The following is a 25,602-nucleotide window of genomic DNA, read 5'->3' on the forward strand; positions in this document are numbered from 1 at the left end:
GTTTTATAAGGAAATGAGCTGTAGGTTTCACTGAGCATCTTACAGAACCAGCCACAGTTCTTCTCAACACTTTGTCACACTCGCGTCTTAATTCTGCATCAAAACCCAGCAGCCTTCATTATGTTTTTTTTTTTTTAATCTGAAAAGTGGTCTCGTATGTAATATGCTGCTCAGATAACATTTAATTTTGTGCTGGAAAACGAATATTTGGAACAATAAAATGTTTTTGGACTGACTCGATAATGTAGAAGTCATAAAATAGAAATCTATAACAAAAAAATAGGGTGCCTAAGACTTTTCACAGTACTGTATATATGTATAATTATAGAGGATATTACATGGTGGCAAGAAGATATGAAGTTTGTCTTCGAGCGGTGAATGTATACATCATGAGCGAGCAAAGCAAATGAGTGAAATATTTTTCAGCACAAGAAGAATATCTTCATATCTTCATGCCACTGTGTAATGTTCTTTGTTATATAAACGCATCCACAAAAAAAATGCAAGTTAATCAAAAACATTTTAATTTTGAATGATATATTTATTATATAAACATGAGTGTTTTCCTGGGAAATATGCCACTCATATTTTTCATACGAAATACATCGGGACATCAAGTAACAATATCCTCACTAATGAGGATATCAGTGACTCATTTTGATTAACTTGCATAATTTTTGTTTGTGAATGTATCGATATATTGAAAAGAAAATCACATTGGCTTGAAGTTATGAAGTGTGTCTTCTTGTCTTGAAAAACTCATATTTTTCATACGAAATACATTGCGGACACGAGTGACATATTTTCCAATATTTTCACTCGTGAAGATATTGATGATGTCACTTCCAGTGTTTTCGTTTTGTTTACTCGTGAAATATGTTCACCACTCAAAGATAAACTTAATATCTTAATGCCATCGTGTAATATCCTCTTTCTCTCATATAGATAAAAATGAGAGAGAAAATGGTGTGTATGGATAAAGGAGTTGAGACTTTGCAATAAAATAATTGGCATAATTGTTCATTAAAATTTGTTCTTTGTTGTTGGTTTTTTTTATTTCTTTCATAGGTGCTACAGAACTGCTGCAGAGGTACATCACTTCAAAAGTATGTAAAAAAGAGAAGTGACCAAGAGTGTTTTCCTCATCCGCATGAGACAATGGCTTATTCAAATTATAGCAGCTTAAACCGTGCTCAGCTCACCTTTGAGTACCTGCACACAAACTCGTAAGTATCACTGTGTTTTATGAGTGAAAGAAATTGTGTCTGCATGACAGCAGGAAAAAAAAACCTAATTCACTAATTACTCATCTCATCTCATTATCTGTAGCCACTTTATCCTGTTCTACAGGGTCGCAGGCAAGCTGGAGCCTATCCCAGCTGACTACGGGCGAAAGGCGGGGTACACCCTGGACAAGTCGCCAGGTCATCACAGGGCTGACACAGAGACACAGACAACCATTCACGCTCACATTCACACCTACGGTCAATTTAGAGTCACCAGTTAACCTAACCTGCATGTCTTTGGACTGTGGGGGAAACCGGAGCACCCAGAGGAAACCCACGCGGACACAGGGAGAACATGCAAACTCCGCACAGAAAGGCCCTCGCTGGCCACGGGGCTCGAACCCGGACCTTCTTGCTGTGAGGCGACAGCACTAACCACTACACCACCGTGCCACCCCTCACTAATTACTATGAGTCTTAATTACAAGAAATGGACCAGGAACTATTTTTTTGGTGTGTGATGTATTAAATAATGCAAGTAATATTGCTCTTGTTGAATGTGATTTAGAACTTATTTCAGCTTATTTGTAAAGTATGAATAAGTAGTTATAGTTCAAAGTCCTTCCTGCACCATTCATGGTGCATTTGGCGGCGCCAATCTCTGTTTCATAGCCCTTGGCCTCTGGTAACCGCGAGAGTTTGACTCCCCACTCGCATCTGTATTGCAGCATGCCCTGCCAGATGGCAGTAGGCACCATTTTTATGATGGTCTTTGGTATGGCCCGATCGAGAGGTGGACACTAGGCCACTTGCCTATTAGCCTGGGCCCGCCCATCCTAAGCGTGACGCAACACGAGGGCCTGTTGCGAGCTTAGTCTGGCCAGGCAAGCTATCTACAGCTCTTCCAAGCTCCTGAAAAATCGGGAACCAATCAACTTTGAGCATCTCCAACGGCCCTGGGTAGAGGCGTGTTCAAGGCACTGACGTAGTAGAACTGCGACCGGAAGCCATAGATTGTTTACAGAATCTATGCCGGAAGCGCTTCATTCACATCACGAACATGGAGCAGCGGCAAGCCTTTAACACAGCGGTAGATGCTGTATTGAAAGCATTCAACGGGAAGTTCTCATTGAAAACGGAGCAAAGAGCAGCCCTGGAGGTATTTATTGAAAGGAAGGACGCTTTCGCCTTGCTCCCGACCGGCTTCGGTAAGAGTTTAATCTACCAGTTAGCCCCGTCGCGTCACATACGTCAGAGGAAAGAGTGATGTGATTGGTTTAAGCTTCGTCACAGCCTTTTCTGGCTTCGACCAGTAGCAAACTGAGGCATTTCAGGGAGGCGGGTCAAGCACGCACTTTGGGAAACGGTTGGGCTTAATATCTTGGCCAGACCAATAGCTCGTAGAGCTTTGCAGTCGCGTTAGCCAGACTACTCGCCTATAGACCCTTTTCAGTCACGTGACCTTCGTAAACGCGACTGCCATTTTGGACATGTAGTGGACTTCGGCTCGAATCAGTTTGAATGCGAGGAAGGCGACAAACGAAAAACATAAAAGAAAAAGGAGCGAGATGCAGAAAACACCTTCACTATCCAGCGACGTAGGGCATTTACAGGGCGAGCAGAGGGAGAGGTATTTGCAAAAATTGAGGTTAGCAGGCTTAGAGAACGACGTTTACCTGCTTCCACCAGGATTGTTCACTGACGTACGGAAGTACACGAAGCCCTCGTCTTTACCTGACTTCGGCCCACATGATCTGTATACCTATGTCGTTAAAAACCCATCGCCATACACATACACACCAACGTCCGAGGTTCCGGAGCGCGCTCCGGCTTGCTCCCGGAGTGCTCCGGCCGAGGTTACGGAGCGTGCTCCGGCTTGCTCCCGGAGTGCTCCGGCCGAGGTTACGGAGCGCACTCAGGCTTGCTCCCGGAGTGCTCCGGCCGAGGTTACGGAGCGCGCTCCGGCTTGCTCCAGGAGTGCTCCGGCCGAGGTTACGGAGCGCGCTCCGGCTTGCTCCAGGAGTGCTCCGGCCGAGGTTACGGAGCGCGCTCCGGCTTGCTCCAGGAGTGCTCCGGCCGAGGTTACGGAGCGCGCTCCGGCTTGCTCCGGAGCAAGCCGGAGCGCGCTGCTTAATTTGAGGGAAACCTCGGCCGGAGCACTCCGGGAGCAAGCCGGCGCGCGCTGCTTAATTTGAGGGGAACCTCGGCCGGAGCACTCCGGGAGCAAGCCGGCGCGCGCTGCTTAATTTGAGGGGAACCTCGGCCGGATCATAATTACAGTAAACTAGTAAATACAGTAAAGGAAAAACTTGAGACTGAAAGGCTTTAACAGTCATCCAAATGACTGAACGTAAACATTGCTACAGTAACATACCAGCTACTTGTTGACATTAGCTAGTCAACAATAGCTACTACAGAAGAACAAAGAGGTTACAATGGGTTATTTTAACCTATTTGGTTACACACTCGCCGCCACAGAATGTTAACAGCAATGTAATGCCTTTTCTGGCTAATTTTATACGTCTTACCTCCAACAAAGTGGTCACTACACAAGCGTTGGTATGCCGAGGGCTGCCAATCTTTCCTGTTAATGGCCGCTATCCATCTTCTCCGTCGGGATCCGATAAAATGATAAACCTTGCCTTGTTTGTTGATGGTTACTACATCCAGGTGCACAACAATATAGTGGCATGATGGAAGTCTTGCTGAAAGTAAAAACTTTCTTTGCTGCCGTTCCTCAATGCTGGCTGTGGTAAACTACTGGTAGTACATGTCCAAAATGGCGGCCGCGTTTGTCGTGACGTCACGTGAAAAGGGTCCATAGGAGAACGGTAGAAATTGGTCATTTATCATTTGAGGAGGTTCACTGACGCTGAAAACCCACTTCAGATTTATTTTTTGTCATTAGGCGTAGCTAGTGATGAAGCACATTAACGTAATCACACGTGAAGAAACAGTGTAAAATAAAGAGTGATCTGTACTAATGTGTTTGATTATCTGACGGATTTTGTGCGTTTTAGATCTTATCTCCTATATGTACAATATTGTGCTCTAACATTTTTGAATTAATACAACAATCACCCAGTTGATTGATTACAGAACAAGTACATATGTGGCATCCTGGTGATGCAACAGAAAAAAACATTTACCAGGAGATTGTGAATCCCAAGAATGCCACGGCCATCCATGCCCAGGAGCCCAAAAGAACAAAATCCTCATGCCTGCTGGGTGGGAGGGATGGCTTTACTCTCTCCCCTGTCCATCTGAGTGGCATTAGTCAATCATGGACATCTGTGAGCTCCTGCATGTGGAAGTGGGCAGTTAACACTTTCCTTTGAGTGTGTTACTTTGTGTTTGGTGGTATGGTAGCTGTTTTTTTTGTGTCTTGGAGGCAGCACGTGCTCCTCCAAGCCCTCATTGTCCCGGTTGGTACCTGTTGTATGAGAAGGAGAGAACTGACTTTTGGAAACTGGCAAATGACCATACTGATATTGGGATATTATTAATAAATATGGAATAACTGCTGGATGAATGAGACATCTGTGGATGCTGTGAAGACTGACATAGTCTTAATGGTCTTATTTATAATTTGTTTATCTTATTTATGGCATATTAAGTTCTAAATTGCATGCGTTTAGACAGTGTTTTGGTGTTTTTCAGATGACCACGGAATGGAGTCTCTAAATGTAGTTTTCTCCTTTTTCACTTTTGTGGCCACACGTGCATTGATATGTAATCAGACAAGCACTTGTAGAACAGTAAGCAAGACTTTGCACGTTGACGTTAATTGAAAGTGGATATTTTCCAAGTATGTCATATTCTCACTCAAAATCTTACACGCTAATTGTGGTGTTTTAGATTTTGGAGAGGTCTTTGGTTACCATTACTTTGGTGGTAATACTCATCTTATTACACTGGAATGCCATAAAGCCTATTCCATTTACAATATATTTGCCATTTTATCCATATATCTGTAGAAAAAACAGTATTACAGCTGTCCCTTTGCTCCAGTTTGCTGGTTTTAAGGTGTGAACAACAGGTCAGTGTCGGTTCTTACGTTCTTGTTTTCCCATTCTGTTTTGGAACTGCTTTTGGCTGGCTCTATGACCAGATTGTGTTTCAGTTAAACGATTAACTTATTTTCAAGTATAAATTAATTCCTTCTACTCAGGCCATGGCAATTGGCTGTATAAGGCTGTATCTGAATACTAAGTGTGTACTACCATCAGTTAAGTATCTACTACCCAACTGTTATTGTAGTATGAGCATGCAAGCAAGTATGCAAATTAAGGACACAATTCAGATGTACTCTACCGCCGTCTTAGATAACGTATACCCACGTATGCAGCAAAAATAAAAAAACAATTATTTCTGCAGTGGCAGAAATGTTTCATATATTCCTGATACCTACATTTGTACACTGCCAGAGACACCACTTGGACGCTGCAACAACCAGCTTTGCTTCCGTCCTCTCCAGGTTGGTGGAGAAGTCCTGCCTCAAGTGGAGGAGTTTAAGTATCTCGGGATCTTGTTCACGAGTGAGGGAAGGATGGAGTGCGAGATCGACAGGCGGATCGGTGCAGCCTCTGCAGTGATGCGGTCGCTTTACCGGTCCGTCGTGGTGAAGAAGGAGCTGAGCCAAAAGGCGAAGCTCTCAATTTACCGGTCGATCTACGTTCCGACTCTCACCTATGGTCATGAGCTTTGGGTAATGACCGAAAGAACAAGATCGCGGATACAAGCGGCCTAAATGAGTTTCCTTCGCAGGGTGGCTGGGCGCTCCCTTAGAGATAGGGTGAGAAGCACAGTCACTCAGGAGGAGCTCGGAGTAGAGCCGCTGCTCCTCCACATCGAGAGGAATCGGCTGAGGTGGCTCGGGCATCTTTTTCGGATGCCTCCTGGACGCCTCCCTGGGGAGGTGTTCCAGGCATGTCCCCCGGGAGGAGGCCCCGAGGAAGACCCAGGACACGCTGGAGGGACTATGTCTCTCGGCTGGCCTGGGAACGCCTCGGTGTTCTTCCCAAGGAGCTGGCCGAGGTGTCTGGGGAAAGGGAAGGTTGGGCTTCCCTGCTTAGACTGCTGCCTCCGCGACCCGGTCCCGGATAAAGCAGAAGAAGATGAGACGAGATTTCTTTATCTTCTGTTATTTGGAGACTCCAGCTGAATTATGGGATAGTGTAGTGTGGTTCAGTTTCATGCTATGGATGTAGTAGATCATCCGGGTACTGTTTGACTACTATTAAATATTTGCTGAGTATTCGGACACCTTGCATGCTTCTTTCTGCATAGTAATAGTATGTAGGACTGTGCGATATGGGAAAAAATGAATATCCCGATACATTTTCTCCATTTCACGATATACGATATATATCTCGATATATTTAAATCTCCTCTAAAGGACCCCATGAAATCTAACTTTTACTCTTTACTGTTTTCACTACAATCCCTGCAGATTAAATAACATTCTTGGTTAACTTTACAGGTGGTTTTCAACAACACATTTTAAATTTTCATGTTAGTGATTAATCACAATTGAACTGAAATAAGACTATATTTTTATTCAACAAAGATGTGGCACAAACTGCAAAAACAATCTTGAAAATTGCAACAAAGGGGCAATACAATACAGAGCTGCTCAGAGCTCAAACCAATAAAGTGCAAGCTCGACACTGAGAGAGACATTTAGCCTAAATAAGAAAAGTGCTCATTCATTAAATTATTTTAAAAAATAGATCTCCAAGCTGGGCGGCACGGTGGTGTAGTGGTTAGCGCTGTCGCCTCACAGCAAGAAGGTCCTGGGTTCGAGCCCCGGCGAGGGCCTTTCTGTGTGGAGTTTGCATGTTCTCCCTGTGTCCGCGTGGGTTTCCTCCGGGTGCTCCGGTTTCCCCCACAGTCCAAAGACATGCAGGTTAGGTTAACTGGTGACTCTAAATTGACCGTAGGTGTGAATGTGAGTGTGAATGGTTGTCTGTGTCTATGTGTCAACCCTGCGATGACCTGGTGACTTGTCCAGGGTGTACCCCGCCTCTCGCCCGTAGTCAGCTGGGATAGGCTCCAGCTTGCCCGCAACCCTGTAGAACAGGATAAAGCGGCTAGAGATAATGAGATGAGATGAGATCTCCAAGCTATTAACCTGACTACTGAGAACCACTGGAACATTCACAATAGAGAGAGAGATTGAGGGAGAGAAGCGAGAGATCTGCAAAACATAATTTTTCTCTTTGCACACTTTTGAACTGAATGTTTTCTGGCTCTGCCTCTCTGATGTATATAATTCTGGTATTGACTTCTCTGTAAAATGTCTGTGACCAGGCAACTCATATTTGGGATCGAGTGTGTTTAGTAATTTTTGGAAGCCTGGTTTTTCCACTACACTAACTGGGATCATGTCTTCGGCAATGACGTTAGTGATCGCATCCGTTATAGCTCTCCATCTCTGACTCGTTTTCTCATATGGGGTGGCTTTGGAGAGCGAGGCCGCTATGGTCATTTGTTTAGCTCGTGGGGGGGTTTTAGCTCGTGGGCAAGTAGTTCGGAGTTTAAGAGACTCTTCATACTGTACCGGGTGAGTCTTCAGGTGATGGAACATATTTGTAGTGCTGCTGCCTTTCGTGATGACAGGTTTTTTTGCACACTTTACAAACTGGCATTCGCTGTTCCACGTCCTCCTCGCGATATCCAAAAAATGCCAGATGACTGACCCCTTACTAGTTCATTTAGGAACCAATTCGTCCGCTTCCATTTTTAATTTGTCGCTGAAATTTCCAGACCTTACACAGTAGCCTATGCAACACCAGCGATTGCACGAACTGAGTCAGTGCTGTAAACCGAAACTAGAAAATCTTCCCGCCGGCTGTGTTGCCAGATACTGCTGACGTTTTCCAGCCCAAAATATGTTCAAAACCCGCCAAAACGCACTTAAAACCACCCAATCTGGCAACACAACCGAAACTAGAAAATCTTCCCGGAAGTTCCTTTCAGCACCGAGATGTCGCCCGGGATTGGTTGGCGAGTGTGTGACGTTATTGTTTTTTTTACCCTTAGGCAGCCTCTCGCGTTACTGCCTGAGGGACAGGGAGAAAACCACCAGAAAATGTTTTAAACAAACACGAAACAAACGCAAGTCGGAAGATGACCATAAAATACTCGATAGTTACGATATAATAATTTTATGTATCGCACACAGAATTTTCAGCGATATATCGAGTATATTCGATATATCGCACAGCCCTAATAGTATGGAACTATGCGTATTCGAATGTAGCCAGTGTTTGGTTGTGTTTCAGGGACTTGAAAGTATTGTCATCAAACATGCCAACTTTTTATTTAAAAATATACTTTCTGTGCATTCCCACCTTAGCCATAGTGCCAGAAATCCTTTTAGTTGGTTTTTCAGGGAAGGTATTACAGTGTATTTAAAAAAAAAAAATCTACACATCCCTGTTAAAATGGCAAGTTTTTGTGAAGTTAAAAAAAATTGAACTAAGATAAATCATGTCAGGTGTTTTCTTACCTTTAATGCAAAATTGCAAACTATTGGAAAAAAAACCTGCATTAACCTAGTTGCATAAGTATGCACACCTCTAAACCAAGCCACATTGTGTGACATGGATCTAATAAACTTGGATACTACATCAAGTTTGATGTATGTAGACTGTACAGTGATGACGTCTACTGAATCATAGGCAATGACACAAGTCACTATACAAGGATAAGACGTTATCACTGTTCCCCATCCATCTGGTCTGCTATAGTGCTAAACCATGAAGCTAAGCGAGAATCAAGCCCTTGCTGAATTGGCACCAGTGTCCCGTTGAGCCGTGTGTCATTTCATGCTGCATTCATATTGTTTGGGAAGTAGACGTAGGTCTCCCTAAATGGTCATCCTAAATTTCTGACACTGTGTCAGAATTTTGTGCCAGGCTATCTTTGGTTGCAAGACTGTGATAGTAGCCATCGTCGAACCTCTCTCACAGTGTAACATAGGACCATGGTTTTAGAGCCACGACAAAAGATATCGCCACATTTCTTTCACGTTGGTTATCTTTTTTGTTTGGTACAGCCCAAAATCGCACAGTGTATACCTGCCATAAGAGTCTATCAGCATAGCACATCTTGACTTGGCAATATTTCTTTCCCCCCCAAAAAATAAAATATTTCTAGGCCTGTCAAATTGTGAGGGCATTTCCTGTGCACAGCCCTCTTCAGATCACCCCACAGATTTTTAGTATCAGGTATGGACTCTGGCTAGGCCATTCAGTCCTCAGATTTTCATCTTTTTTTAGTTAAGCTATGCCTTTACTGATTTAGACGTATGCGTTGGGTCATTGTTGTGCTGAAATTCCTTTTCATCTTCAGCTTAATGGCAGATGTCTGAATGTTTTACACTAAAATTGACTGGTAACTATTCATTATTCACTCCACCTTGATAAAAGCCCCACTCCTGGCTGAAGAAAAACAGCCTTGAAGCATGATGCTGCCACCACCATGTTTCATTGTAGGTATAGTACGGGATCAATAAAGTTTTATCTAATTTAATCTAGTGTTCTTTTAGTGATGTACTATTTTTTTTTCCACCAAACAAAACTTTTTTGGAATTATACCTTTTGGAATTGGTCTCATTAGACCATAACGCATTTTGCCAAATGGTTTGGGATGATTTAGTTGGATTATGATGTCTTTTTGTTAGAAAGGGGTTCCATTTAGCCCCCCAACCCCATAGCCCAGATATGTGAAGAATGAGAGAATTTTGTCACATACAAAGAGTAATCAGTACTTGTCAGATATTCCTGCAACTCCTTTAATGTTGTTGTAGGTCTCTCGGCAGCATTCCTGGTAAGTTTTTGCCTCGTCTTTTTGTAAATATTGGAGGGATGTCTTGTTATTGCTACTGTTGCTGTCGCGCCCCATTTTCTGTGCTAGTTGATGATGGAACACAATAAAGTCCATGGTACATCTAATGTTTTGGAAATCCATTTGTACCCCTTTCCTGATCAATATCTTTTGACAAGTGAGATACTGTGCATGCTTTGTAAGCTCTTTACAGACCATGGCTTCAGCAGTCACATGAATCCAAGAAGATGTCAAGAAATTCCAACAGACAAAACAGCTGATCTTTATTTGGGGTTAAACAGAATAATTTTATTGATGAGAGCTGTATGATGAGTACTTTTGAACATGAGATTGAATGTGATTGGTTCATTCTGAACACAGAATCACATTTTTTTGCTTCATAAAAACTTGCCATTTTAAAGGGGAACTGAAGGCAATTTTTTATCATCAAAATTCTATTTATCTCATTTTATTAAATATAGGAATGCATTTTTGATCGCTATTTTGTCACTGCTATAGCAAGTTATGAGTGTTTGAAATATGCTCTGTAATATATCAGTCCATATGTCAAAGCAATGGCTGTAAACGAGGTTCATTGAGACCTGCGCAAGACATCGTAGGACGGAAGTAAAATGTACAGCAGAAATCAAAGTGACCGACATCTGCCAACATTGTCAAAAGACGCACGTGCCCTCTTTCGAACACTGATGTAATCAAGCCGGAAGTTTTGTTTGTTCTGATAGCAATCAGGAAAGTTTGAAAAAAGTAGGCAGTAATCGTCATTTAAACTCGTTTTTGTGCAATATTTCGTTTGGAAAGCAGTTTTCAAAATGGCGGCACTGACACCTGGCTGATAGTTCACGTTTCAAAGTCTCGCACAAGTCTCGTGAAGATCGCACGGAAAAGTGACGCCTGCCGTGGACCAAACGAACTAAATTCAACATGGCTAAAAACCGAATAGGCCGATAAGTATAATATTTAATTGCAATTAGTTGCCAATACGAGTCACAATATAAGGTTACTAAAACCGAAAACGTAATTGAATAACACATTAATTAAGAAAATAAAGCAAGTTAAAAATGACTTCAGTTCTCCTTTAACAGGGGTTTGTAGACTTTTTATGTCCACTGTACTGTATCTGCAGATCAGGAACTTCTGGGGTGGACGTTAACATACTGAACATTGATTGGTCAAACACAAGTTCCACAGAATGACCAAACTGCATTTAGCCAATAAGCATGTTTTAGATCAGAGGCACTGGCAGACTGGAATATTTTTGTGAAGTTTTTAGGTTTTACCCAAGTACATGTTTCCTGTGAACTGTCTACATCACAAAATAAAGCATTTCTGTTGGTCTACATAATTATCAGTTATTACAGTTACAACTTGTTCATGAATTCTGTAGGATTTTTATTTTTTTTAAAGACACATCTTTATGACTTTGGACGCGCTGAACAAAAAACTATAGGTATTGAAACAGTGATTTGTGTGTGTGTGTGTGTGTGTGTGTGTGTGTGTGTGTGTGTGCCGCCAATATGGCATTTAGCTGATGGCTATGGCATTGCTTATCCACATCCTAATGTTTCCATATGCAGACATTCTTATATATTGACTGAGCTAATGAATCTTGTTAGGGGGCCAAGCACCAAAGGTGCATTTCTTCTTGTTCTTCATAATGATAATGATAGTCGTAGTAGTATTTTCCTTTGATTTTATATTTTGTATTATATTTAACCAACAGGACAACACATGAGTTTCTTTTTGGAGCCTTGGCCGAGCTTGTAGACAACTCAAGGTATCTGTCTAGTATTCCCTTCTTTTATTGATAAGTAAGTAACACTGAAAATGTCATCTCATCACTGTCTTTCATCTACAGAGATGCAAATGCTACAAGGATTGACATATATACAGGTACTGAATAATTCAGGAACACTTTAATATGTTGAGATGTTTTAGTATGACCAGGATATTCAAAATGGAGCTTAATTTAACATGCTAAATTCAACTATTGCATAATCATGCATAATCAACCCTTTTTTAATATCAGTTCATATTTACTTCTCTTGGAAATTCAGAGAAAAGACCAGACCTTCGAGGAGGCTTCATGCTTTGTTTCTTAGACGATGGGACTGGAATGGAACCAAGTGAGTATGCTTAATATCTAATATAGACTCACCTTCAAAACTCAACACTCCGCATCTCTCAGTAAACAAATGATGTAGTTGTTGAATGCTAAGGAAGAATACCAATCTCATTTGTATAGGTGAGGCAACGCATGTCATTCAGTTTGGTAAATCGAGCAAGAGGTTTCCTGAATCCACCCATATTGGCCAGTATGGGAATGGCCTTAAGTCGTAAGTGCCGTTAATATGTGCTTCCATAAGTTCTCATGAAAGAAAAATCTACCTGGAATGTTCTGTAAAGGTTTGTATTTACTCGTTCCTGTATAGGTTTTTCATAATTTCAATTTTTTTTTTTTAGTGGTTCAATGCGTATTGGCAAAGACTTCATCCTGTTCACGAAGAAAGATGAAAAATTAACATGTTTATTTTTGTCCCGAACGTTTCATGAAGAGGAGGGATTGGATGAGGTAAGAAATTATTTCAGTATGTCCAAAAGAGGCATATTTCAGTGTTTTTAAACAACATCTATTAATGTGTTTAGTTAAATATAAAGCACTGGGCCCATTTTAAATACTGTCCATGTATTTAATAGAAATAAGTACACTTAGAAACGTTTGTGACTTTTTATTGGAAACAAATGCAAACAATTTTACTGAATACTTTAATCAAGCAGTTGTAGCACACAACATAAATTTTTCTTACTTGTATATAAATGCATGTCTGGTTAACCCTTCTTTTTCCCTGCTGAATTAGTCATGAGTTAGATTGAACATTGGGCCAAATTTTCTCAGAGCAAGTATTTGGAACAAACCTACTGATGTGAAATGGAGATATTCCTCTGTTCGTTATTTGATAATCCTGGTTATAGAGCCTTATTAGGTTTTGAAAATTTGCCATTTAATCTATGCTTAAATAAAAACAATTAGGTCTTTATTTGAACATTGTTTTTCTTAATTAAACACACAATAAAAGCCATGTGTTTCTTATACGTCTTGCTTAATTTACAATAAACAAACATTCTTGGATATTATTTTCTCCTTCTCACTGTTGCGTGCTTGTAGGTTATTGTTCCATTGCCCAGTTGGGATCTGAAGACCCAGCAGCCTCTTACTCAAGACCCAGAGAAATATGCGATTGAAACAGAACTCATTTTCAAATATTCGCCTTTCAAGAGCGAAGAGCAGCTCTTCCAGCAGTTCAAAAAAATTGAGGGAGCCAGTGGTATGATTTCTAAATTCACAATGTGCCAAGTTCATAAAGTTGTGTGCCTCTGAATATGTGTGTCAGTCTCTTAAACCTTGTGTGTGCATTTACAGGGACACTGGTTGTGGTTTATAATCTGAAGCTTATGGATAACAGAGAGCCTGAGTTGGATGTGCAGACAGATCACCAAGACATTCTGATGGCAGGGACACCTGTAGAGGGAGTGTGGGTATTTTAGGCACCGTCCCACACACCGCTGTTGTCTTATTTAATTTGTTCTTTCCAAATTTCTCTGTTATTTTCCTTCATAAGTAAACATTTTGTTTTTGGAACAGGAAGCCTGAAAGACGGTCGTTTCGTGCCTATGCAGCTGTTCTGTACATTGATCCTAGGATGAGAATCTTTATTCAGGGACACAAAGTCAGGACCAAGAGGCTCTCCTGCTGCTTATATAATCCTAGGTACACACACATTATTTGTATATGGATATAATATTTTTGTGATTTGTGTGCGTGTGTGTTAGTGGGGGAAAATGCAGGTAATAGAAGTTTTGTCTTGTTTTATTTAACATTCATGACCGCCAAAAAATACAGTGGTGCTTGAAAGTTTGTGAACCCTATAGAATTTTCTATATTTCTGCATAAATATGACCTAAAACATCATCAGATTTTCAAACAAGTCCTAAAAGTAGATAAAGAGAACCCAGTTAAACAAATGAGACAAAAATATCAGGGTTCCCGCGGGGTTTTAAAAGGTAGTAAAAGGTAGTTAATTAAAATAGGCTAAATTATGGCCAGTAAAAGGTAGTAAACGTAATCTGACGTGGTAGTACATTTTTTTGACCCCCATCCAACTGGGCCTATGTGTTTTTCTAATTCGTTTAATTAACCTGCATGCCATAATATCCATAAATTACTACATTTGGGCAAATTTATTTTTATGTCTCGAGGAGGACCGCAGTGAGGAGTTGGTGGCGCATGCGCATTGAATTCCAATAACGGTCGAATCCAGTATAAATTTATACCAGAGATTGTTTAGTACGAGACTGACTTTGTTTATACGGCTCTAGTCGGATCTATCTGTTGACCCGACTGGTGACATCTGCACGAGAATTAAACAATGGGGAAATGCAAATTTTCAGACCTCTGGCTGGAGGAACCTGATTTTAAAGACTGGCTAAAGGCGGTAGATGGCAATCGGCGAGAGGCGTTCATTGAAAAGTTGATCGAGGCACATGTAATGCGTTGTGTGCGCGCGCGCGCCTGGTGCGTTGTGTGCGCGCGCGCCTGGTGCGTTGTGTGCGCGCGCGCGCCTGGTGCGTTGTGTGCGCGCGCGCGCCTGGTGCGTTGTGTGTGCGCCATTTGAGGCATCCAAAATGTGATGAGCAAATCTGTTGAACTGTTCAAATGATTAAGATTAACCCTCTAAAACACTGATCTCTGGGAGGAAGGTGTTGACTCTGCCCACGGGCCTTCACGACTACAGGACTGGTGCAAATGACTATCTTAAACAAACTTGGCAATGTGTTGAGAGACTGCCAAAATAGGGCTTGGGTTATGTGTGTTTTGTATCTTTAGGGTGTGTGTCTTGTCTTTGTCATGTGTGTGCGCGCTTTGTGTGTGTGTGTGTGTTCGTGTTTGCCATTTGACCTGATTTAAATGTAATGAGTTGATGTACCTAAGCACATAAGATTTTTTGTGCAAATCTGTTCACCTGTTCAAAAGATTATTCCACAAACAAAAGGTTGGCCACCTTGAAAGTGTTGGCTGACAAAATGTAATCAGATCTTGTACCTAATGTGAAGTGTTGACACACAAGGTTTAGTGCAAATCCGTGTACCCGTTAAGAGGTTATGGGCCACAGTTTCACAGTTCAATAAAATTATAACTTATATGTGGAAGTTTGTTTTCTTTTATGCAAATATGCATTACTCCATGTGTAGCCCTAGCAATGGGAGGTTCTATTATGCGTCCAAAGGGAAAGAGTTACACTACCGGTACGTTCAGATTTTCTTTCTATCTTGTCTCATCAATCCAACTCTTTGGGTAGAGTTGTCACTAACTTATGTAGCACATTCACTTGGACTAACACATACACTCAAAGATTACCTTGTTAAATTGTGAGAAAATGTCCAAATCCAAATTGTCGCTGTGGTAGTAAAAAAAATTGTGAAGGTAGTAAAAAGGTAGTAAATTCAACATAAAATATCTGTAGGAACCCTGAATATTATACTTGGTCATTTATTTATTGAGGAAAATGATCCAATATTACATATCTGTGAATGGCAAAAGTATGTGAACCTCCAGGACTAGCAGTTAATTTGAAGATGAAATTAGAGTCAGGTGTTTTCAATCAATGGGATGAAAATCAGGTGTGAGTGGGCACCCTGTTTTATTTAAAGAACAGGGATCTATCAAAGTCTGATCTTCACAACACATGTTTGTGGAAGTGTATCATGGCATGAACAAAGGAGATTTCTGAGGACCTCAGAAAAAGCATTGTTGATGCTCATCAGGCTGGAAAAGGTTACAAAACCATCTCTAAAGAGTTTGGACTCCACCAATCCACAGTCAGACAGATTGTGTACAAATGAAGGAAATTCAAGACCATTGTTACCCTCCCCAGGAGTGGTCGACCAACAAAGATCACTCCAAGAGCAAGGCGTGTAATAGTCAGCAAGGTCACAAAGGACCCCAGAGTAACTTCTAAGCAACTGAAGGCCTCTCTCACATTGGCTAATGTTAATGTTCATGAGTCCATCATCAGGAGAACACTGAACAACAATGGTATGCGTGGCAGGGTTACAAGGAGAAAGCCACTGCTCTCCAAAAAGAACATTGCTGCTCGTCTGCAGTTTGCTAAAGATCACGTGGACAAGCCAGAAGGCTATTGGAAAAATGTTTTGTGGCTGGATGAGACCAAAATAGAACTTTTTGGTTTAAAGGAGAAGCATTATGTTTGGAGAAAGGAAAACACTGCATTCGAGCATAAGAACCTTATCCCATCTGTGAAACATGGTGGTGGTAGTACCATGGTTTGGGCCTGTTTTGCTGCATCTGGGCCAGGACGGCTTGCTATCATTAATGGAACAATGAATTCTGAATTATACCAGCGAATTCTAAAGGAAAATGTCAGGACATCTGTCCATGAACTGAATCTCAAGAGAAGGTGGGTCATGCAGCAAGACAATGACCCTAAGCACACAAGTCGTTCTACCAAAGAATGGTTAAAGAAGAATAAAGTTAATGTTTTGGAATGGCCAAGTCAAAGTCCTGACCTTAATCCAATCAAAATGTTATGGAAGGACCTGAAGCGAGCAGTTCATGTGAGGAAACCCACCAACATCCCAGAGCTGAAGCTGTTTTGTACGGAGGAATGGGCTAAAATTCCTCCAAGCCGGTGTGCAGGACTGACCAACAGTTACCGGAAACGTTTAGCTGCAGTTATTGCTGCACAAGGGGGTCACACCAGATACTGAAAGCAAAGGTTCACATACTTTTGCCATTCACAGATGTGTAATATTGGATTATTTTCCTCAATAAATAAATGACCAAGTATAATATGTTTGTCTCATTTGTTTAACTGGGTTTTCTTTATCTGCTTTTAGGACTTGTGTGAAAATCTGATGATGCTTTCGGTCATATTTATGCAGAAATATAGAAAATTCTAAAGGGTTCACAAACTTTCAAGCACCACTGTAGATGAGCAAAAGCTGAATGAGGGATGCATAAATCCCAATTTTTCCACTTTATTTTTCCATTCATGTTGCCAACATAGAGTGGAAGTCTTAGATCAGTATTGGTATCAAAAGTCCTTACAGAGCTAAGCAGCAAGCCAAGTAAGGTGAAGCATCACATTGTGATAGTGACATGTTTTAAGACACTTTGTGTCCTGTGTTCATATGTGAGGTATGTGATGTTTCTATTAACATGTTCACGGGATAAACTCCATTAGTGGATCAGAAAAATGTATTAAATTTGATCTGATGCCAGTCCAGCATTTTATGGTATTGTTGGATGTTCAGTGTTGGATTGGTACATCCCTAAGTAGAGCTACGCTCAAATAGTGTTTGCTTTCTTGCAGGATGTATAAATACACATCAACACGCTTTAAAACACGTGCAGAGCAAGAAGTAAAGAAAGCTGATCACCTTGCAAAACTTTGTGAGTACATTAAAACACACTTTATAGAGGTACTGGTGATGAGGCCAAAGGTAGCCATAAGAAATACTGATTGGTGTTTTAGATTTGTGATGTGGGTGTGATAACTGCAACTTTATAGTCCTGTCTGTTTTTTTTTTCCTTTTCTCTAAAGCGGAGGAGAAAGCCAGAGAAGCAGAGAGTAAAGCTCGTGCTCTGGAATTGAAACTGGGAAATGATTTATCTAAAGAGGCCAGGGTGAGAACTCAGCCATCTGTTACACATTACCCATGTTATCTACACTATATGGCTAAAAGTATATGGACACAAACAGACCCATATGTAACCATTGCAAAACTATGGGCATTAACATGGAGTTGGTCCCCTTCTGCTGCTATAACAGCCTCCACTTTTCTGGGAAGGATTTCCACTAGGTTTGGAGCATGGCTTTGGATTTGCCTATTCAGCCACAAGAGCTTTAGTCAGGTCAGACACGACACGACATGGACAAATGGACCAACAGTGAAGTCCAGGCTTTACTGAGCTTATATGCGATGGAGAAAATACAGCGCAATTTTGATGAAATATAAAAATCTTAATTAAACTACCCCATGTTTTTTTAGTTATCACGAAAGAAAACCCTTAGCCTATAAAATAATAGTCCATGCTAACATGTCCGGTAAACACATCTTAGTCAGTCACTATTTTCCATCACAAATTTGTTCTTTATTATGTAAAATAAAGAATTTACTGTCGGCATGTAACACTTCCTGGTCTCTCCCATTCTACAGTGCACTGGAGCGATCCGTTTCTATAGAAACCTGTGATCAAAACACGGCACACGGAAGTAGACAAGTTGAAATCCTAATATTGCTAGTTTTCTGTTTTCAGAGCAAAACAAGAACATTGGTGGACAATATGCACATTTTAAAAGCAACAAATTAGTGACACGTCACAATAGCAACAGTCAGCCAGTTTATGGCACGGCACTTCAGCGTTCCTACTGATGGTGCAAATGCAAAAATGAAAAAAGCCCTTGAAGGTATATAGTTCTTGGGGGAGCTCCCCAGAGCATAGTTCCTCTTAATAAGTCCCTAGAAGTGTTGGTCCAAAAGTGCCATAATCTAGAACAGCCTTTTAAAGTCTCTTCACAAGGAATAGTGATGTACCTTTATGGTCTTTTTTTATATGTTTTAAAAGTTTTACCTTTTTTGCAGATGACTGTATATAGCTTCAGTTGTTTCTTTTAATTTATTGTTCTCTGTCTCAATTGTTTTCAGGCTGCGTTGAGAAAAGCACAAGATTCAGCTACAGCACTGCGTGCAGAAGCTAATCGAAAACAAGCCATTCATGCATCGAAACAGAAGTACTGCATACACACACAAAATCTACCCATATGGGTCAGCCAAAAACATTCTCACACAGTTCTTAGTACTTCAAAAAACTGTCAAAGTGCATCACATCAGCATTCAGTTGTAAACTGTTAAAACAAGTCCAGAACCTCAAGGTTCTGAATGTAACTATGTTTTGAGAAGTGAGTGGAAATAATTGAGTATTTCTGTTTGCTTGTTTATTTACTGAATAGCAAAGTGATGACCTTGGTAGCTTGTGACTGTGACCTAACGCGTGCAGCCTAAAAGAACCCTGCTATGATACTTTTGTCCTCTAGCCATTCTCATAAAAGCCACATGAGCCAGGTGGCCTAGTAGTCCTCTCGTCAGTCATAGAAAAACAGTTACAGAACCACTTCCTGACATTTTGGGCTACTAGGATAGTTTAATTTGGAGCTAGTAGAATTTGTGGATAAAAGTCACCATAAGGGTTCCTAGCACGTCCTGATCTCCTGCTCTCGTAAGTAGTGCTGGTAGCAAGGATTGTAATTGCTGATACTGCCCCCTATGGAAGGTGAGAGTCAATCAGACTCGCTACAGAGCACAGGAGCTGCAATGATGCAAGTCAGTGGGTCTAGGTAGATTGAGCTCCATGTTGTTGCTCCACAAAGAAGCAAACAGGAACTGTCTGATTAACACCCTGATTTCTGATGTTCATTTGGCAGGGCGCTAAAGGAGCCCAAAGAGCTGAATTTCATCTTTGGCGTGAACATTGAAAGGCGAGACCAAGACGGCATGTTTATCTATAACTGTAGTCGACTCATTAAGATGTATGAGAAGACCGGGCCACAGCTGGATGGGGGAATGTGAGTATGTGGACATCTAGCACGTGCAAGGTTTCAAATGTACCTGTATTGTGTAGTAGTAATATAGATATTTAGACAATGCCTAAAAGCGGAGCTCCTGATGAGTGTATGAGCAAAATACTTGCAAGGGCACAAAATCAACCTGAATAGAATAATAATATTCTAGCATATGAACCATCGAATTGTGTAGTTTCATGTATTTCGTGTCAGTAAATTGCTGCATTGTCTTGTGACAGTTAGACCAATAATGAGATACGCATCACATTTACGATACATATTTATTCCTTTCTTTGACACCGCATGCCATACGCCCGAAACAACACTACAGCATTTATTATGGTGTGACTCTGCTGGGTGCCTGGTGAACAGCGGTGAACCAGCGCTTTCACTTTATATCATTACTGTATAGTTACCATCGAATAACAAACTTGATGTGTCAAACAGTTGTCTGGTTACATCTCTCATGTTCATGCGCTTTGGAGCTCGGCACGTGCAGCCAGACTGTAAAGCACATGCATGCCATTATGACTAATTAGCATGCGTCTGTTGCTGATTACACGCCGTGATTGAGCTCTACATATAAAGACTCTCAGTAATACAGACTTTGTGAAAGCCTTGTATTTTGTATCACATTTCTGGTTTTGGCCGTTTGTGTTTTTGGACTTTGAGTATTGTATTACCTCTATCTTGTCTGTGACTCACTGACCACCACCTGTGTTTCTACTCTGCCTTTGTCTGCGTTTTGGATCTGTTTGCTACTGTGGTTTCAGTAAAACTCTTCCTCTGATTACATCCATCTATCGCCCTTACATGACAGAAACTGTCAACTGTCCAACAAGCTAGTGGATTGTTTTAACTAGTTTGATATGAAACTGCTATGAATATTTTTTTATAAAATGCGTTGGCAAATAATCCCATGTTATCTTTTTAAAAAGCAAATTAAAAATAAACGCTGGATTTAAAAACCCATCTATCTTACAGGGAGTGCAGAATTATTAGGCAAGTTGTATTTTTGAGGATTAGTTTTATTATTGAAAAACAACTATGTTCTTGATGAACCCAAAAGACTCAAATATCAAAGCTGAGTATTTTTGGAAGTTGGAGTAGGGCTTTCTTAGTTTTAGCTATCTTAGGAGGATATCTGTGTGTGCAGGTGACTATAACTGTGCATAATTATTAGGCAACTTAACAAAAAACAAACATATATACCCATTTCACTCATTTATTTTCACCAGGGAAACCAATATAACAACTCAACATTCACTAATATACATTGCTGGCATTCAAAAAAACAAACAAACAAATCAGTGACTAATATAGCCGCCTTTCTTTACAAGGACACTCAAAAGCCTGCCATCCATGGATTCGGTCAGTGTTTTGATCTGTTTGTGATCAACATTGCATGCAGCAGCAACCACAGCCTCCCAGACACTGTTCAGAGATGTGTACTGTTTCCCCTCCTTGTAGATCTCACATTTGATGAGGGACCACAGGTTTTCTATGGGGTTCAGATCAGTTGAACAAGGAGGCCACGTCATTAATCTTTCTTCCTTTAGACCCTTTCTGGCCAGCCATGCTGTGGAGTACTTGGATGCATGTGATGGAGCATTGTCCTGCATGAAAATCATGTTTTTCTTGAAGGATGCTGACTTCTTCCTGTACCACTGCTTGAAGAAGGTGTCTTCCAAAAACTGACAATAGGACTGGGAGTTGAGCTTGACGCCATCCTCAACCCGAAAAGGTCCCACAAGCTCATCTTTGATGATACCAGCCCATACCAGTACCCCACCTCCACCTTGCTGGCGTCTGAGTCGGACTGGAGCTCTCTGCCCTTTGCTGATCCAGCCACGAGCCCATCCATCTGGCCCATCAAGACTCACTCTCATTTCATCTGTCCATAAGACCTTAGAAAAATCAGTCTTGTGATACTTCTTGGCCCAGTCTTGACGTTTCATCTTGTGTGTCTTGTTCAGTGGTGGTCGTTTTTCAGCCTTTGTTACCTTGGCCGTGTCCCTGAGTATTGCACACCTTGTGCTTTTTGACACTCCAGTGATGTTGCAGCTCTGAAATATGGCAAAACTGGTGGCGAGTGGCATCTTGGCAGCTTCACGCTTGACTTTCCTCAGTTCACGGGCAGTTAGTTTGCGCCTTTTTTTTCAACGCGCTTCTTGCGACCCTGTTGACTATTTTGAATGAAGCGCTTGATTGTTCGATGGTCACGCTTCAAAAGCTGGGCAATTTTAAGAGTGCTCCATCCCTTTGCAATATATGTCACTATTTTTTACTTTTCTGAGTCCGTCAAATCCCTCTTCTGACCCATTTTGCCAAAGGAAAGGAAGTTGCCTAATAATTTTGCACACCTGATATAGGGTGTTGATGTCATTAGACCACACCCCTTTTCATTACAGAGATGCACATCACCTGGTATGCTTAATTGGTAGGAGGCTTTCAAGCCTATGCAGCTTGGAGTAGGCCAACATGCATAGAGAGGGTAATGTGGTCAACATACTCATTTGCCTAATAATTCTGCACTCCCTGTATGTAAATAAAGATACAAATTTCATTGTCCGGTGGTCAAGTGTTTGAGATGCATTGCCTTGCACTTACGGTCGGGTTCCCTGTGGTGGTACATCGTTCATCGTATGTATGGACAGACGTCAAGCCATCAAAAATCAGGTCAATGCATTATCATATTCTCTTAAGTATGGAGCTCTGCTAATATGTCCAAGTGATTAAACTTGTCTTTTATAATATCCTTAGTTTATACTGGTGTTTATTGGTTTTTAGGTTTCAGTGACCTACTGTAGATGCGTCAAAATTTTCATAACACAGTACCAGTCAAAAGTTTGGACACAGCTACTCCGTCATAGGTTTTTCTGTATTCTGACTATTTTCTACATTGTAGAACAGTACTGAAGACTATGAAATGACGTACATGGATCAGCCATAACATTATGACTACCGACAGGTGAAGTGAATAACTTTGATTATCTCATTACACTGGCACCTGTCAAGGGGTGGGATATATTAGGCAGTAAGAGAACAGTTAGTTCTTGAAATTGATGTGTTGGAAGCAGGAAAAATGGGCAAGTGTAAGAATCTGAGCAACTTTGACAAGAGCCAAATGGTGATGGCTAGATCACTGGGTCTGAGCATCTCTAAAATGGCACATCTTGTGGGGTGTTCCCAGTATGCAGTGGTTAGTACCTACCAAAAGTGGTCCAAGCAAGGACAACCAGTGAACTGACGACAGGTTCATGGGTGTCGAAGGCTCACTGATTTGCGTGGGGCAAAAAGGTTAGCCCATATGGTCCAGTCCCACAGAAGAGCTACTGTTGCACAAACTGCTAAAAAAGTTAATGTTGACACCTTTCTGTTTTAGCCAAAGTAGCCACCGTGTACCTTGATGACAACTTTGCATGCTATTGGCATTATCTTAATCAGCTTTATGAGATAGTCACCTGGAATGCTTTTCAATTAACAGGTGTGCCTTGTCAAAAGTTAATTAGTTGAATTTCTTGACTTCTTAATGCATTTGAGATCAAACATTAAATAGTAAATAATAAAAATATAGTAAATAGCCCTGTTCCACAACTGTAGCAATCCATATTAAGTCAATAACCGCTCAACTAAGTAAAGAGAAACGACATCCATCATTACTTTAAGACAGAAGTGTCTTTTAATTAATAAAAATAAAGAAAAAACATTGAATTCGAAGATGGGTCCAGACTTTTGATTGGTGCTGTACATCTTGAAAGACTTGCATGTTTGATGAGTTGAGTTATCTTGTAAAACTAAAATGTAGATGTCTCGTGTTGGCTGTAGTAGGACATTGTTTGCTCTGTTTGTGCATATTTCAGGGCATGTGGAGGAGTAGTAGGGGTAGTAGATGTTCCCTATCTTGTATTAGAGCCAACGCATAATAAGCAAGATTTTGCAGATGCAAAAGAGTACAGACATTTACTCAGAGCTATGGGAGAATATCTTGCCCAGTACTGGAAGGACATTGGTATTGGTGAGTATGTGAGGTCTTTTCTAATTCATATTTACATTCTTTTTTTCCTCCCAAAATGAATTCTAACTTGTATAACTTTAATTTACTGAACAGCTCAGAAAGGCATAGTGAAGTTCTGGGATGAGTTTGGCTACCTGTCAGCCAACTGGAATGCTTCACCTTCAAATGATCTCAGGTTCCGCCGACGCAGAGCCATGGAGATTCCAGTGACGATACAGTGTGGTATGAGCACAGGCCTTTTGGGTCTAGCACACACACTACTAATGGCCTAAACATGATTTATTGTACACTACCTGGCCAAAAAAGGTCACCATTTGGATTTAAATAAGTTAAGAGCCTTTGATTGGCTAATTACTGCTATGATTAATATGTTTCAGCTGGCAACAATTCTTTTAACCCTAACTGATACAGTGAGTAACTTCTCATTTCTTAAACAACCATGTCAGAAGATGTATCCCGTGATCGTGGAAAAGATGTTTGGGTGTTTCAGAAGGGTCAAATTATTGGCTTGCATCAAGAAAAGAAAATTAAGGAGATTGATGAAATTACTGTAATTGGATTAAGATCTCTACAACGCATTATTAAAACCTGAAAAGATAGTGGTGAACCATAAACTTTGTGGAAGAAATATGGTTGGAAAAAAAAATCTTAATTGAGCATGAGCAGAGATCAATTCTTGAAGTCAAATCGTAAAAAAAAAAAAAAATGACAGTATAACTCACGGCTATGTTTAATAAGGGAGAAGCCATGGCCTAATGGATAGAGAAGCAGCTTTGGGACTAAAAGGTCGCTGGTTTGATTCCCTGGACCAGCAGTACTGGCTGAAGTGCCCTTGAGCAAAGCACCTAACCCCCAACTGCTCTGGTAAGAGTGGCGGCCTACCTTGTGTCTGATTAGCCAAAGAAAAACTGATGATGTGATTATCAGTTCGGACAGTGCCCGGCAGTTCATTTTGTCGTATGTTTAATAGTGAAAGTAAGAGCATTTCCACATCCATGATGTGTCGAAAACCACTGGTTTGTTGTCATCACTTTTTTTGTCGGGTTTGAGGTGAACTATATTTGGTTGACTTGGTCAGATTTGCAGCAGTAGGATGGCCAGTTCCTTTCTACGCACTCTCTCACACTAGCCTGGGCCCGCCCATCCTAAGCGTGACGCAACACGAGGGCCTGTTGCGAGCTTAGTCTGGCACGGCAAGCTATCTACAGCTGTACCAAGCTCCCGAAAAATCAGGAGCCAATCAACTTTGAGCATCTCCAACGGCCCTGGGTAGAGGCGTGTTCAAGGCAGTGACGTAGTAGAACTGCGACCGGAAGCCATAGATTGTTTACAGAATCTATGCCGGAAGCGCTTGATTCACTAGAAACATTACGAACATGGAGCAGCGGCAAGCCTTTGACACAGCGGTAGATGCTGTATTGAAAGCATTCAATGGGAAGTTCTCATTGAAAACGGAGCAAAGAGCAGCCCTGGAGGTATTTATGTTCTTCCTGTTACTCAAGCAGTTTCCGTCGCGTCACATACGTCAGAGGAAAGAGTGATGTGATTGGTTTAAGCTTCGTCACAGCCTTTTCTGGCTTCAACCAGTAGCAAACTGAGGCATTTCAGGGAGGCGGGTCAACCACGCCTTTGGGAAACGGTTGGGCTTAATATCGTTGCCAGACCAAATGCTCGCAGAGCTTTGAAGTCGTGTTAGCCAGACTACTCTCACACACACATTCACACTTATAGGCAATTTAGAATAGCCAGTTAACCTAACTGCATGTCTTTGAACTGTGGGGGAAACCGGAGCACCTGGAGGAAGCCCACGCAGACATGGAGAGAACGTGCAAACTCCACACCCTGCAAAAAATGATATCTTAGCAAG

At 41.3% G+C, this 25,602-nt stretch overlaps 1 protein-coding gene across 2 annotated transcripts in view; it reads left to right on the forward strand.

The window, feature by feature from the left end:
* Positions 1-25,602, forward strand: part of morc2 (MORC family CW-type zinc finger 2) — a 35,272-nt gene that overhangs the window by 1,075 nt on the left and 8,595 nt on the right. For both annotated transcript variants that reach the window (XM_060914677.1, XM_060914678.1), the window contains exons 2-16: positions 1,069-1,226; positions 11,800-11,853; positions 11,935-11,969; positions 12,134-12,202; positions 12,322-12,412; positions 12,540-12,648; positions 13,243-13,402; positions 13,498-13,609; positions 13,720-13,845; positions 17,468-17,547; positions 17,699-17,781; positions 18,804-18,889; positions 19,580-19,720; positions 23,581-23,735; positions 23,829-23,957. In XM_060914677.1, the coding sequence (XP_060770660.1) occupies positions 1,069-1,226; positions 11,800-11,853; positions 11,935-11,969; positions 12,134-12,202; positions 12,322-12,412; positions 12,540-12,648; positions 13,243-13,402; positions 13,498-13,609; positions 13,720-13,845; positions 17,468-17,547; positions 17,699-17,781; positions 18,804-18,889; positions 19,580-19,720; positions 23,581-23,735; positions 23,829-23,957 (1,588 nt within the window). The remainder of the gene's footprint in view (positions 1-1,068; positions 1,227-11,799; positions 11,854-11,934; positions 11,970-12,133; positions 12,203-12,321; positions 12,413-12,539; positions 12,649-13,242; positions 13,403-13,497; positions 13,610-13,719; positions 13,846-17,467; positions 17,548-17,698; positions 17,782-18,803; positions 18,890-19,579; positions 19,721-23,580; positions 23,736-23,828; positions 23,958-25,602) is intronic.

Source organism: Neoarius graeffei, chromosome 2 (assembly GCF_027579695.1).
Source record: "Neoarius graeffei isolate fNeoGra1 chromosome 2, fNeoGra1.pri, whole genome shotgun sequence".
In the NCBI taxonomy this organism is placed as follows: Eukaryota; Metazoa; Chordata; class Actinopteri; order Siluriformes; family Ariidae; genus Neoarius; species Neoarius graeffei.